This window comes from Oncorhynchus clarkii, unplaced genomic scaffold (genome assembly GCF_045791955.1).
Source record: "Oncorhynchus clarkii lewisi isolate Uvic-CL-2024 unplaced genomic scaffold, UVic_Ocla_1.0 unplaced_contig_14021_pilon_pilon, whole genome shotgun sequence".
NCBI lineage: Eukaryota > Metazoa > Chordata > Actinopteri > Salmoniformes > Salmonidae > Oncorhynchus > Oncorhynchus clarkii.
This window is the reverse complement of record NW_027258665.1, coordinates 43,115-56,852: the sequence shown is the minus strand read 5'-3', so window position 1 is coordinate 56,852 and position 13,738 is coordinate 43,115. Positions and strand designations below refer to the sequence as shown.

The following is a 13,738-nucleotide window of genomic DNA, read 5'->3' as shown; positions in this document are numbered from 1 at the left end:
TGGGTTGCCGCCGGAGGGCACCCTTGCCTTGTTTTCTAGTTCCCAGGTTACCCTGATTGTTCTCATTAGTTTCACCTGTGTTAAATTACATTTTCTGTTCACTGGCTGCCTGGCTATTTTGGTTCCTCAGTTGGCCTGCTGCATTGCTGAGGTCTTATGTTTTGTTAAGTGCACTCAGGTGCTGATGCCTTGTTTCTACCTAGGTTTTAAGTAAATATCTGGATTTACCCTTACCTCTGCTTGCTGTGTTTCTCTGCGACTGGGTTTGAGTTAGTACAAGCCTCATTGTAACAGGGGCAGCTGTGTCAGATCAGGCTACTTCTCATCGTACGTTGGTAATGATCAGTAATATACAGTAGTTATCAACATAATATAGAGTTATGTAGCCTGTATCTAATGCTCTGATGATGTTCGATTCTCCTCCACTCAAAATCAATTTGCAATTCAGATCACAGTCTACTCCCTTGCTCTTTAGTGTGTAGATGACTTCACACAACAGGTTATTCACTGGTGACTTTGTCTGGATTTTGGTGACTTCAAAAATCTTAAAGCTTCTCTCTCTTCAGGAAAGGCTGAGTAAGAAGTTAGCTCAACACCAAAGCAAGTGTGGACCTCAAAGCAAGACACATTCTGAAAGTTGGTTGAGTCGGATCTTGAAGTGCTTGAGGCGAAGGTGCCGAAACGGATCTCGTGGTTGACAACACTCATATCAAACTTCTTGTTGGTTCTGTGAAAGGTTTCCTTACATGTCTCTTGTCTTTCTCTAAGAATCTGAACGGCGTCAGTCAGGTAGAAATGCAGTGCATGGTACTTCAATGATGTTGTCATATGCAGAATCTTGAACTGCTTTGTTGAAGTCTACATAGATCGATTTGGAATTGGGTCTGGGTTTGTTATTCGTATACAAATAGAGCAATGGAATGCTGTGTATTCAAATTGTCTCCATGTGGTATAGCGTGTACACAACATTCTGTAGACTTGACCTTTTGCGCAAATGGCATTATTTAGATAGAGTGCCAGGGCGAATTCCATTTCTTACACAAGCACACGCCGACACATTCAGATATACTACATACGCACCCTAGTGGTCATCTGTTTTTTCACCCACACCCGCCCGCAATGGCTAATAACCCATCCGCCTGACTGTATGTGATATGGTGAAAATCTGACCCCCACACTCAATATTTATTTGACATGGGGTGCATGACTTTGTTTAGCTTGATTTAGATATGTTTCTGCTTATAATTTCCAACATTTTGGTAGGCTATTTGTTAGACAACTTTTCAATAATTAGATAAATGTAGCATCTATTTTGTCATTACAAGTATATGTTGCCCTAGAAGAATAAATAAACCCTTGATCAACAGAACAATGTATAAGATCAATAGAATGAATGCTAGGTGACATCGGTGAAGTTGTGTCATCTTTCACCTTGCAAAGATGTTTAGGGTCTGTGGAGAAAATACAAGAACCCAACAAATACATTGAAATAACTGCTGTGTAAAATGTCCAAATGAAATCATTTTGACCGGTTGTAAGGAAAAAGACAGCTGTGAAAATGACCAAGGTATTTCTGATGAGATTTTATGTGGTTAAAATATGATCAGGTTTTATGTTGCTTTTACGATGAAGACAGCACCTCTACAGATAGTATTGAACTGAGCATTGCATTCTGTCAAAATGCAGAAATAAATAAATCACATTTCTCCACTCCTATTCCCAAGTCCAAGCTTTGCCTACATGTGGTCTATCATTTTACTGCAAAACGTGTTTAATTCTGCAGGAGTTGATATTGCGGCTATATGTGAGGTTGTAAATCCTCTTTGGGCTAGGGGGCAGTATTTTCACATCCGGATAAAAAGCGTGCCCAAAGTAAACTGCCTATTACTCAGGCCCAGAAGTTAGGATATGCATATGCATGGTAATATAGGATAGAAAACACTCTAACGTTTCTAAAACTGTTAAAATAATGTCTGTGAGTATAACAGAACTGATTTGGCAGGCAAAACCCTGAGCACAATCCATCCAGGGAATTTTTTAGCCAAACACATTTAGACTCACTTCCTGACATCTAATCCAAATAAAAATTCCCTGTCTTAGGTCAGTTAGGATCACCACTTTATTTTAAGAATGTGAAAAGTCAGAATAATAGTAGACAGAATGATTTATTTCAGCTTTTGTTTCTTTCATCACATTCCCAGTGGGTCAGAAGTTTACAAACACTCCATTAGTATTTGGTAGCATTCCACAAGCTACCCACAATAAGTTGGGTGAATTTTGGCCCATTCCTCCTGACAGAGCTGGTGTAACTGAGTCAGGTTTGTAGGCCTCCTTGCTCATGCACACTTTTTCAGTTCTGCCCACACCTTTTCTATAGGACTGAGGTAAGGGATTTTGTGATGGCCACTCCAGTCCCCCTACTTTGTTGTCCTTAAGCCATTTTGCCACAAATTTGGAAGTATGCTTGGAGTTATTGTCCATTTTGAAGACCCATTTCTGACGTCTTGAGATGTTGCTTCACTATATCCACATAATTGTTCTACCTCATGATGCCATCTATTTTGTGAAGTGTACCAGTCCCTCCTGCATCAAAGCACCCCCACAACATGATGATGCCACCCCCGGGCTTCACGGTTGGGATGGTGTTCTACGGCTTGCAAGCCTCCCCCTTTATCCTCCAAACATAATAACGATGGCAATTATTGCCAAACAGTTAAATTTTTGTAAACTTCTGACCCACAGGGAATGTGATGAGAAAATAAAAGCTGAAATAAATAATTCTCTCTACTATTATTCTGACTTTTCACATTCTTAAAATATAGTGGGGATCCTAACTGACCTAAGAAAGGGATTTTTACTGTCATGAATTGTGAAACTGAGTTAAAATGTATTTGGCTAAAGTGTATGTTATCTTCCTACTTCAACTGTACTTTCCTTACACCCATCCTTTTATTACTTTTACTCTGCTTTACTTTCATCCTTTATTCTGTCATCAACCTCTCTCTACCTCTCCTCCCTCTATCTGTAGTTAGTACTACATCCACCCAGGTCTCTGTCACCAACACTACAGCTGTACCTGTAGTTAGTACTACATCCACCCAGGTCTCTGTCACCAACACTACAGCTGTACCTGTAGTTAGTACTACATCCACCCAGGTCTCTGTCACCAACTCTACAGCTGTACCTGTAGTTAGTACTACATCCACCCAGGTCTCTGTCACCAACACTACAGCTGTACCTGTAGTTAGTGCTACATCCACCCAGGTCTCTGTCACCAACACTACAGCTGTACCTGTAGTTAGTACTACATCCACCCAGGTCTCTGTCACCAACACTACAGCTGTACCTGTAGTTAGTACTACATCCACCCAGGTCTCTGTCACCAACACTACAGCTGTACCTGAGGTTAGTGCTACATCCACCCAGGTCTCTGTCACCAACACTACAGCTGTACCTGTAGTTAGTACTATATCCACCCAGGTCTCTGTCACCAACACTACAGCTGTACCTGTAGTTAGTACTACATCCACCCAGGTCTCTGTCACCAACACTACAGCTGTACCTGTAGTTAGTACTACATCCACCCAGGTCTCTGTCACCAACACTACAGCTGTACCTGTAGTTAGTACTACATCCACCCAGGTCTCTGACACCAACACTACAGCTGTACCTGTAGTTAGTACTACATTCACCCAGGTGTCTGTCACCAACACTACAGCTGTACCTGTAGTTAGTACTACATCCACCCAGGTCTCTGTCACCAACACTACAGCTGTACCTGTAGTTAGTACTACATCCACCCAGGTCTCTGTCACCAATACTACAGCTGTACCTGTAGTTAGTACTACATCCACCCAGGTCTCTGTCACCAATACTACAGCTGTACCTGTAGTTAGTACTTCATCCACCCAGGTCTCTGTCACCAACACTACAGCTGTACCTGTAGTTAGTACTACATCCACCCAGGTCTCTGACACCAACACTACAGCTGTACCTGTAGTTAGTACTACATCCACCCAGGTCTCTGTCACCAACTCTACAGCTGTACATGCAGTTAGTACTACATCCACCCAGGTCTCTGTCACCAACACTACAGCTGTACCTGTAGTTAGTACTACATCCACCCAGGTGTCTGTCACCAACACTACAGCTGTACCTGTAGTTAGTACTACATCCACCCAGGTGTCTGTCACCAACACTACAGCTGTACCCACAGTTGGTACTACATCCACCCAGGTGTCTGTCACCAACACTACAGCTGTACCTGTAGTTAGTACTACATCCAGCCAGGTCTCTGTCACCAACACTACAGCTGTACCTGTAGTTAGTACTACATCCACCCAGGTGTCTGTCACCAACACTACAGCTGTACCTGTAGTTAGTACTACGTCCACCAGAGGGACACCTTTGACTTTGTATCTAAGGATCTGCGTGATGCTTTCTCTCCTCCTGTGGAATAGACTAGAGCTATAGAGTTGTGTAATAGTTCCTTGTAGGTAGATGTCATGTGGAACAGTGGAATCAGTGCAATGAGTTTTGTCATTAGTTGTAACCGGTATGTATATGTTATGATATACTAAATTACACTTTGGTAATATGAACTTTTTGTCATAAAACATGTGAAGAGTTTTTCTTTCTTTTTTTCTCTTAAATCTGTCAATCTGAAACTATGGAGATATCATCAGAACTGCGGCTTTTTCATTCTGAGTATCTCTCCACAGTCAGCATAGATAGAACAAAGACCCTATATGGTACAGATCTAGAATCAGGGTTCCCTCCCCAAATCCTAACTTTAAGCATTTGTGGTGAAATTCAAAACAGACCAAAGATCAGTGTCTTGTGGCTACTTCCCCTTGCACCACCAGTCACAGAGTGCAAGACATAATTGTCTCTCCAGTTGAAGGCTGGGGGTGCTGTAAACTTAGGATATATTCGTAGGGCATATGTGATTTATCCAAAATTGGGACCCTGTGAATTCACACATATAGCATGATATAGAGTCATATCATGTAGTATATTATCACTTCAGTTGAATCACATGTTTAAAACTGATGAACACAGTGGTAAACAAACATGTTCAGATTAGGAACTAAGGCTGGTGCAAGTCACGTGGGGACCAGTTTCCCCTTCACTGTTGAAAGTTAAAACAATAGTGTCACTACAGTAAATCACACATACGCAGGACAGTGCAGGGAGAAGACACAGCTGCAGACGTAGATTAGAGCTGAGGTTAGAATTTGAAGTTACTGTATTTGAGCACAAGTGGGTTAAGATGTCAGAGGGAGTCTATGAAAACTCAGAACGATTTAAAGACGATGAGCCTGATGCAATGAAGAACACAGACATGGATGGTCAATTATATGCCAACGTAAGAGACTTCAAACCCAGACCAAGAGATGGAGTTGTTGCTTCAGGTAAGATTACACACACACACACACACACACACACACACACACACACACACACACACACACACACACACACACACACACACACACACACACACACACACACACACACGAAACAGGTGAGATTACCCTGTAGTACTCTAGCTTTATTTGTCCCAATCCTGGATGATACAGTAAAACACATTACCAAAGATCTTTAATCATTTGTGATTCAGTACATGTTCAGTGGTGGAAGAGACCCTCTGGAGTTGCTGCAGTGTGTCTGGGGCTGCTGTGTGTTCTCCTACTGGCTGGGATCATAGGCCTGGCTGTCTACTGTAAGTTTAGTATGTTGTCACTGAGACTTAAGTAGCATACTTAATCATACTTAATCATCAATGGTGTGGTAATTACATTTTTGATTAACTCTTCCTTTTTACAGATGGAGTCAGTAGTCATCGTGACTCAACAGAGCGAGACCTGCTACAGGCCAGTTACAGCCTTCTGACTAAAGAGAGAGACCAGCTGCAGACCAGTTACAACAACATGACTGAAGAAAAATACCACCTACAGACCAGTTACAACAGCATGACTGAAGAGAGAGACCAGCTACAGACCAGTTACAGCCTTCTGACTAACAAGAGAGACCAGCTGCAGACCAGTTACAACAAAATTACTGAAGAAAAAGACCAGCTACAGACCAGTTACAACAACCTGACTGAAGAGAGAGACCAGCTACAGACCAGGGTTAGGTTATCTGGTGAGTGGAATTCATTCATTTCATTTAGTACATAGAATACTTTTGAATGCATGTTGTTCTGTTGTGTTTATCTCAGAGGAACCCTGTCTAGCTGAATGGTGGAAGTTTGGCACCAGCTGTTATTATGTCTCCTCCACGATGAACACAGCTGGGGCCGGTCAGAAGGAGTGCAGAACAATGGGAGGAGAGTTGGTTGTTATAAACAGCAGAGAAGAACAGGTAATAGATAATACATTATTAATACTTCAATGCAACTGTCTCTTTATTATCAACTACTTCTCTGATTAGTATTCAACATGTATAACCAACTGCATCGCAAATGTTCATGTCACTGTCAATTTATAAATTACCATTTCCTGTCAGAAACAAAAGTTTGCATGAGATTATATAAACTCAGCAAAAAAAGAAACGTCCTCTCACTGTCAACTGCGTTTATTTTCAGCAAACTTAACATGTGTAAATATTTACAGTATATCACAAAAGTGAGTACACCCCTCACACAAAATATTGACACTTTGGGCCCAATTTGGACATTTTCATTTAGGGGTGTACTCACTTTTGTTGCCAGCTTTTTAGACATTAATGGCTGTGTGTTGAGTTATTTTGAGGGGACAGCAAATTTACACTGTTATACAAGCTGCACACTCACTACTTTACATTGTAGCAAAGTGTCATTTCTTCAGTGTTGTCACATGAAAAGATATACTCAAATATTTACAAAAATGTGAGGGGTGTACTCACTTTTGTGATATACTGTATATGAACATAACAAGATTCAACAACTGAGACATAAACTGAACAAGTTCGACAGACATGTGACTAACATAAATTGAATAATGTGTCCCTGAACAAAGGGGGGGTCAAAACCATAAGTATCAGTCAGTATCTGGTGTGGCCCCCAGCTGCATTAAGTACTGCAGTGCATCTCCTCCTCATGGACTGCACCAGATTTGCCAGTTCTTGCTGTGAGATGTTACCCCACTCCTCCACCAAGGCACCTGTAAGTTCCCGGACATTTCTGGGGGGAATGGCCCTAGCCCTCACCCTCCGATCCAACAGGTCCCAGATGTGCTCAATGGGATTGAGATCTGGGCTCTTTGCTAGCCATGGCAGAACACTGACAATCCTGTCTTGCAGGAAATCATGCACAGAACGAGCAATATGGCTGGTGGCATTGTCATGCTGGAGGGTCATGTCTGGAGGAGCCTGCAGGAAGGGTACCACATGAGGGAGGAGGGTGTCTTACCTGTAATGCACAGCATTGAGATTGCTTGCAATGACAACAAGCTCAGTCTGATGATGCTGTGACACACCGCCCCAGACCATGACGGACCCTCCACCTCCAAATCGATCCCGCTCCAGAGTACAGGCCTCGGTGTAACGCTCATTGCTTCAACGATAAACGCAAATCTGACCATCACCCCTGGTGAGACAAAACTGCGACTCGTCAGTGAAGAGCAACTTATGCCAGTCTTGTCTGGTCCAGTGACGGTGGGTTTGTGCCCAATGGCTACGTTGTTGCCGGTGATGTCTTGTGAGGACCTGCCTTACAACAGACCTACAAGCCCTCAGTCCAGCCTCTCTCAGCCTATTGCGGACAATCTGAGCACTGATGGAGGGATTGTGCATTCCTGGTGTAACTTGGGCAGTTGTACCTATCCCACAGGTGTAATGTTCGGCTGTACCAATCCTGTGCAGGTGTTGTTACAAGTGGTCTGCCACTGCGAGGACGATCAGCTGTCCATCCTGTCTCCCTGTAGCGCTGTCTTAGGCGTCTCACAGTACGGACATGGCAATTTATTGCCCTGGCCACATCTGCAGTCCTCATGCCTCCTTGCAGCATGCCTAAGGTACGTTCACGCCGATGAGCAGGGACCCTGGGCATCTTTCTTTTGGTGTTTTTCAGAGTAAGTAGAAAGGCCTCTTCAGTGTCCTAAGTTTTCATAACTGTGACCTTAATTGCCTACCGTCTCTAAGCTGTTAGTGTCTTAACAACCGTTCCACAGGTGCATGTTCATTAATTGTTTATGGTTCATTGAACAAGCATGGGAAACATTGTTAAAACCCTTTACAATGAGGATCTGTGAAGTTATTTGAATTTTTACGAATTATCTTTGAAAGATAGGGTCCTGAAAAAGGGACGTTTTTTTTTTTTGCTGAGTTGATATACCCATACTATTATATATTATAATACTACTATTATTATATATATATTATAATACTACTACTATTTTACTCTGACTAACCGTAATACTACGGTTATACTACTACTACTACTATACAATTACTACTACTGCTACTACTATACTATTAATGCTATACTATTATTACAACGATACTACTACGACTTGTACTTCTGCTACTATACTAATACTACTATTATACTAGTATTATGATACTACTATTATACTACTACTACAACTATTATACTACTACTACTATATTAGTACTATTCCTACTACTACTATTCTACTATTACTGTACTACTACTACTACTACTACTACACTACTAGTATGCTACTACTATTATACTACTACAATCATACGACTACTACTATACTACTAGTATGCTACTACTATTATACTACTACTATCATACTACTACTACTACTATACTACTAGCGTGGAACCCCGTATTATCGGCATATTCATCAGCATTTAAGAAATATATTACCTTCAACTGTGTTGTCCTGTGATCAAGCCATCAATATTTGTGATTATTGGTGTCGTAAAAAATATTAGCTAACGGGTTAGCAATTAGCTTGTTTAACATTTCAGTGGAAATACTACTACGATCAGCTTTTCGATAAGCGGTTTTTCAAAAAAATATGTCCCGTATGTCCTCTTGATAAGTGTGTAAATCAGACAACTTTCTTGTCCTGCTAAGCATTCAAAACGTAATGAGTACTTTTGGCTATTAGGGAAAATGTATGGAGTAAATAGTATATATCTTTAGGAATGTAGTGAAGTAAAAGTACTATTATACTACTACTATTATACTACTACTATTATAATAATACTATTATACTGCTACTATTATACTACTACAATTATAATAATACTATTATACTACTACTACTACTATTATACTACTACTATTATAATAATACTATTATACTACTACTATAATAATAATACTATTATACTACTACTACTATTATACTACTACTATTATGTATGTCTCTGAAATGGAGAATAAATAATGGCCAATTTTTTTTCTGCCAAAATAATATTATAGATATTCATTAACGGATTTAAGAAGAATGTCTGGATTGGTATTTATAAAAAAGACGGAATCTGGCAGTGGGTTGACAGCACACCATTTACAACTACGTGAGTGACTGACAGTTCTGAGATACTTTTATAATCTGTTTCTCTTATGTTGTAAACGTCATTTTTAAATCTCATCCCCAGTCAGCTCTCTCTCTCTCTCTCTCTCTCTCTCTGTCTCTCTCTCTCTCTCTCTCTCTCTCTCTCTCTGTCTCTCGCTCTCTCTCTCTCTCTTTCTCTCTCTCTCTCTCTCTCTCTATCTCTCTCTGTCTCTCTCTCTCTCTGTCTCTCTCTCTCTCTCTCTGTCTCTCTCTCTCTCTCTCTCTCTCTCTCTCTCTCTCTCTCTCTCTCTGTCTCTCTCTCTCTCTCTCTCTCTCTCTCTCTCTCTCTCTAATGGAAGCAATTAATCCTGGTGATGAGGTAAACAGACTGATTCGCTATGATGTTTTAGACGATTTTCAACTCTGATTCACTGTGTGGTTTATAGGTATTGGATGGAAGGGGAACCTAATAACTTGAATGACAAGGGGGTTTGTGTTGAGATCTCACAGACAGCAACAGACCCACTGAAGAGTTGGAAGGCCGGACCATGTGTTCCAAAACACTGGGTCTGTGAGAAACCAATCACAACATAATTATTGGTCATCCCTGTGATAGGTTTCAGAAGCTTTTGTCTCTCTCTTTCTCTCTTTCTAGTTGTTTACTGGTGATGTCCAGTAGTTATCATGTTGATAATCATGCTGAATGGTTAAGTGATGATGTCTAGTAGTTATCATGTTGATGATCATACTGAATGGTTAAGTGATGATGTCTAGTAGTTATCATGTTGATGGTCATGATGAATGGTTAAGTGATGATGTCTAGTAGTTATCATGTTGATGGTCATACTGAATGGTTAAGTGATGATGTCTAGTAGTTATCATGTTGAGAGTCATGCTGAATGGTTAAGTGATGATGTCTAGTAGTTATCATGTTAATAGTCATGATGAATGGTTAAGTGATGATGTCGAGTAGTTATCATGTTGATGGTCATAATGATGTCTAGTAGTTATCATGTTAATAGTCATGATGAATGGTTAAGTGATGATGTCTAGTAGTTATCATGATGATGGTCATGCTGAATGGTTAAGTGATGATGTCTAGTAGTTATCATGTTGATGGTCATGATGAATGGTTAAGTGATAATGTCTAGTAGTTATCATGTTAATAGTCATGCTGAATGGTTAAGTGATGATGTCTACTAGTTATCATGTTGATAGTCATGATGAATGGTTAAGTGATGATGTCTAGTAGTTATCATGTTGATGGTCATGCTGAATGGTTAAGTGATGATGTCCAGTAGTTATCATGTTGATGGTCATACTGAATGGTTAAGTGATGATGTCTAGTAGTTATCATGTTGATGGTCATACTGAATGGTTAAGTGATAATGTCTAGTAGTTATCATGTTAATAGTCATGCTGAATGGTTAAGTGATGATGTCTACTAGTTATCATGTTGATAGTCATGATGAATGGTTAAGTGATGATGTCTAGTAGTTATCATGTTGATGGTTGGATACAGTGCTGAATGGTTAAGTGATGATGTCTAGTAGTTGTCATGTTGATGGTCATGCTGAATGGTTAAGTGATGATGTCTAGTAGTTATCATGTTGATGGTCATGCTGAATGGTTAAGTGATGATGTCTAGTAGTTATCATGTTGATGGTCATACTGAATGGTTAAGTGATGATGTTTAGTAGTTATCATGTTGATGATCATACTGAATGGTTAAGTGATGATGTCTAGTAGTTATCATGTTGATGGTCATGCTGAATGGTTAAGTGATGATGTCTAGTAGTTATCATGTTGATGGTCATGCTGAATGGTTAAGTGATGATGTCTAGTAGTTATCATGTTGATGGTCATGCTGAATGGTTAAGTGATGATGTCCAGTAGTTATCATGTTGATGGTCATACTGAATGGTTAAGTGATGATGTCTAGTAGTTATCATGTTGATGGTCATACTGAATGGTTAAGTGATGATGTTTAGTAGTTATCATGTTGATGATCATACTGAATGGTTAAGTGATGATGTCTAGTAGTTATCATGTTGATGGTCATGCTGAATGGTTAAGTGATGATGTCTAGTAGTTATCATGTTGATGGTCATACTGAATGGTTAAGTGATTATGTCTAGTAGTTATCATGTTGATGGTCATGCTGAATGGTTAAGTGATGATGTCTAGTAGTTATCATGTTGATGGTCATGCTGAATGGTTAAGTGATGATGTCTAGTAGTTATCATGTTGATGGTCATGATGAATGGTTAAGTGATGTTGTCTAGTAGTTATCATGTTGATGGTCATGCTGAATGGTTAAGTGATGATGTCTAGTAGTTATCATGTTGATGGTCATACTGAATGGTTAAGTGATGATGTTTAGTAGTTATCATGTTGATGGTCATACTGAATGGTTAAGTGATGATGTCTAGTAGTTATCATGTTGATGGTCATGCTGAATGGTTAAGTGATGATGTCTAGTAGTTATCATGTTGATGGTCATACTGAATGGTTAAGTGATGATGTCTAGTAGTTATCATGTTGATGGTCATGATGAATGGTTAAGTGATGATGTCTAGTAGTTATCATGTTGATAGTCATACTGAATGGTTATGTGATGATGTCTAGTAGTTATCATGTTGATGGTTGGAAACAGTACTGAATGGTTAAGTGATAATTCCACCTAGTAGATAAAGTGAGAGATCCACTCACCATCGAGGTAAAATAGTGGTATTATAGATACGTCAATGGCTCTTTCTCAATGAGTCCTTCCTTTATTCTTCCTCGCATCCTTCTTCCTCTGCTCCTCAAAACACTTTGGATAATATGGTCCAAGAGGAGTGACCTTTGACCTTCTCCTCTAATAAGGTTGAAAGGAGGAGAGGAGATAGAAGGAGAGGAATCTAGGAAAGACTAATTGATATAGAGCCTAAGTGTCAGATAGACATAGAGGGGGAAGAAGAAAAGTAAGAGAATAATAACAAAAAAACAAAAACATTGAATTGTTTTAGATTTAGAGGATTGTATGTAGACATTCAATCTGTAAAATGCTTGTATTAACAGTTGGTATTAGTATGTAAGTCTCTCTGGACGAGGGCTTCAGCTAATTGACAAAAATGTAACATTTTATGTAATTTGCCATAGGCTTATCCTTTTTTTTTGCATATTACATTATTAGCATAAATGGCTTTAATGTTAACAACAAAGTAAAGTAATAAACAATGTTCTTTAACCAGCTTCCTGATGGAATGTGATTGAATTGTTAAAACAGTGTCATTTACAGTTGGACACACACAGAAAGCAGAACAGTATTGAGAGGGCACACCCAAATGAATGCATGAGCACACACACAAGTCTGAAGTTCCCTTTTTACAACCTCTGAGAAAGATGCAAACATGGATTCAAAGGTCATAATAGTTTATAATGGAGGAAACCATCTTGTCCATGAGAGTCTCAGCTTTCAATAGAGTGGTTATACTAGTTTATAATGAAGGAAACCATCTTGTCCATGAGAGTCTCAGCTTTCAATAGAGTGGTTATAATAGTTTATAATGAAGGAAACCATCTTGTCCATGAGAGTCTCAGCTTTCAATAGAGTGGTTATAATAGTTTATAATGAAGGAAACCATCTTGTCCATGAGAGTCTCAGCTTTCAATAGAGTGGTTCTAATAGTTTATAATGAAGGAAACCATCTTGTCCATGAGAGTCTCAGCTTTCAATAGAGTGGTTCTAATAGTTTATAATGGAGGAAACTATCGTGTTCTTTAGAGAGTCTCAGCTTTCAATAGAGTGGTTCTAATAGTTTATAATGGAGGAAACTATCGTGTTCTTTAGAGAGTCTCAGCTTTCAATAGAGTGGTTCTAATAGTTTATAATGGAGGAAACTATCGTGTTCTTTAGAGAGTCTCAGCTTTCAATAGAGTGGTTCTAATAGTTTATAATGGAGGAAACTATCGTGTTCTTTAGAGAGTCTCAGCTTTCAATAGAGTGGTTCTAATAGTTTATAATGGAGGAAACTATCGTGTTCTTTAGAGAGTCTCAGCTTTCAATAGAGTGGTTCTAATAGTTTATAATGAAGGAAACTATCGTGTTCTTTAGAGAGTCTCAACTTTCAATAGAGTGGTTATACTAGTTTATAATGGAGGAAACTATTGTGTTCTTTAGAGAGTCTCAGCTTTCAATAGAGTGGTTATACTAGTTTATAATGGAGGAAACCATCGTGTTCTTTAGAGAGTCTCAGCTTTCAATAGAGTGGTTATAATAGTTTATAGTTGTTATT

General features: G+C 39.4%; 1 protein-coding gene and 1 pseudogene across 2 annotated transcripts; one reads left to right on the top strand and one right to left on the bottom strand.

The window, feature by feature from the left end:
- Positions 1–322: 322 nt before the first annotated feature.
- On the bottom strand, positions 323–1,059 carry LOC139398038 (NAD(P)(+)--arginine ADP-ribosyltransferase 2-like; annotated as a pseudogene).
- Positions 1,060–5,130: 4,071 nt separating this feature from the next.
- On the top strand, positions 5,131–12,696 carry LOC139398039 (CD209 antigen-like). 2 transcript variants are annotated; one of them, XM_071144285.1, is made up of 7 exons: positions 5,177–5,414; positions 5,624–5,725; positions 5,830–6,147; positions 6,224–6,366; positions 7,846–7,997; positions 9,386–9,480; positions 9,905–12,695. In XM_071144285.1, exons 1-7 carry the CDS (start codon positions 5,273–5,275, stop codon positions 9,934–9,936), a joined length of 984 nt encoding a protein of 327 aa, XP_071000386.1. In that variant the 5' UTR covers positions 5,177–5,272; the 3' UTR covers positions 9,937–12,695. The 2 variants fall into 2 exon arrangements, with proteins under 2 accessions (XP_071000387.1, XP_071000386.1); XM_071144286.1 differs by lacking the exon at positions 7,846–7,997 and having other exon boundaries at positions 5,131–5,414; positions 9,905–12,696.
- The last annotated feature ends 1,042 nt before the right edge of the window (positions 12,697–13,738 follow it).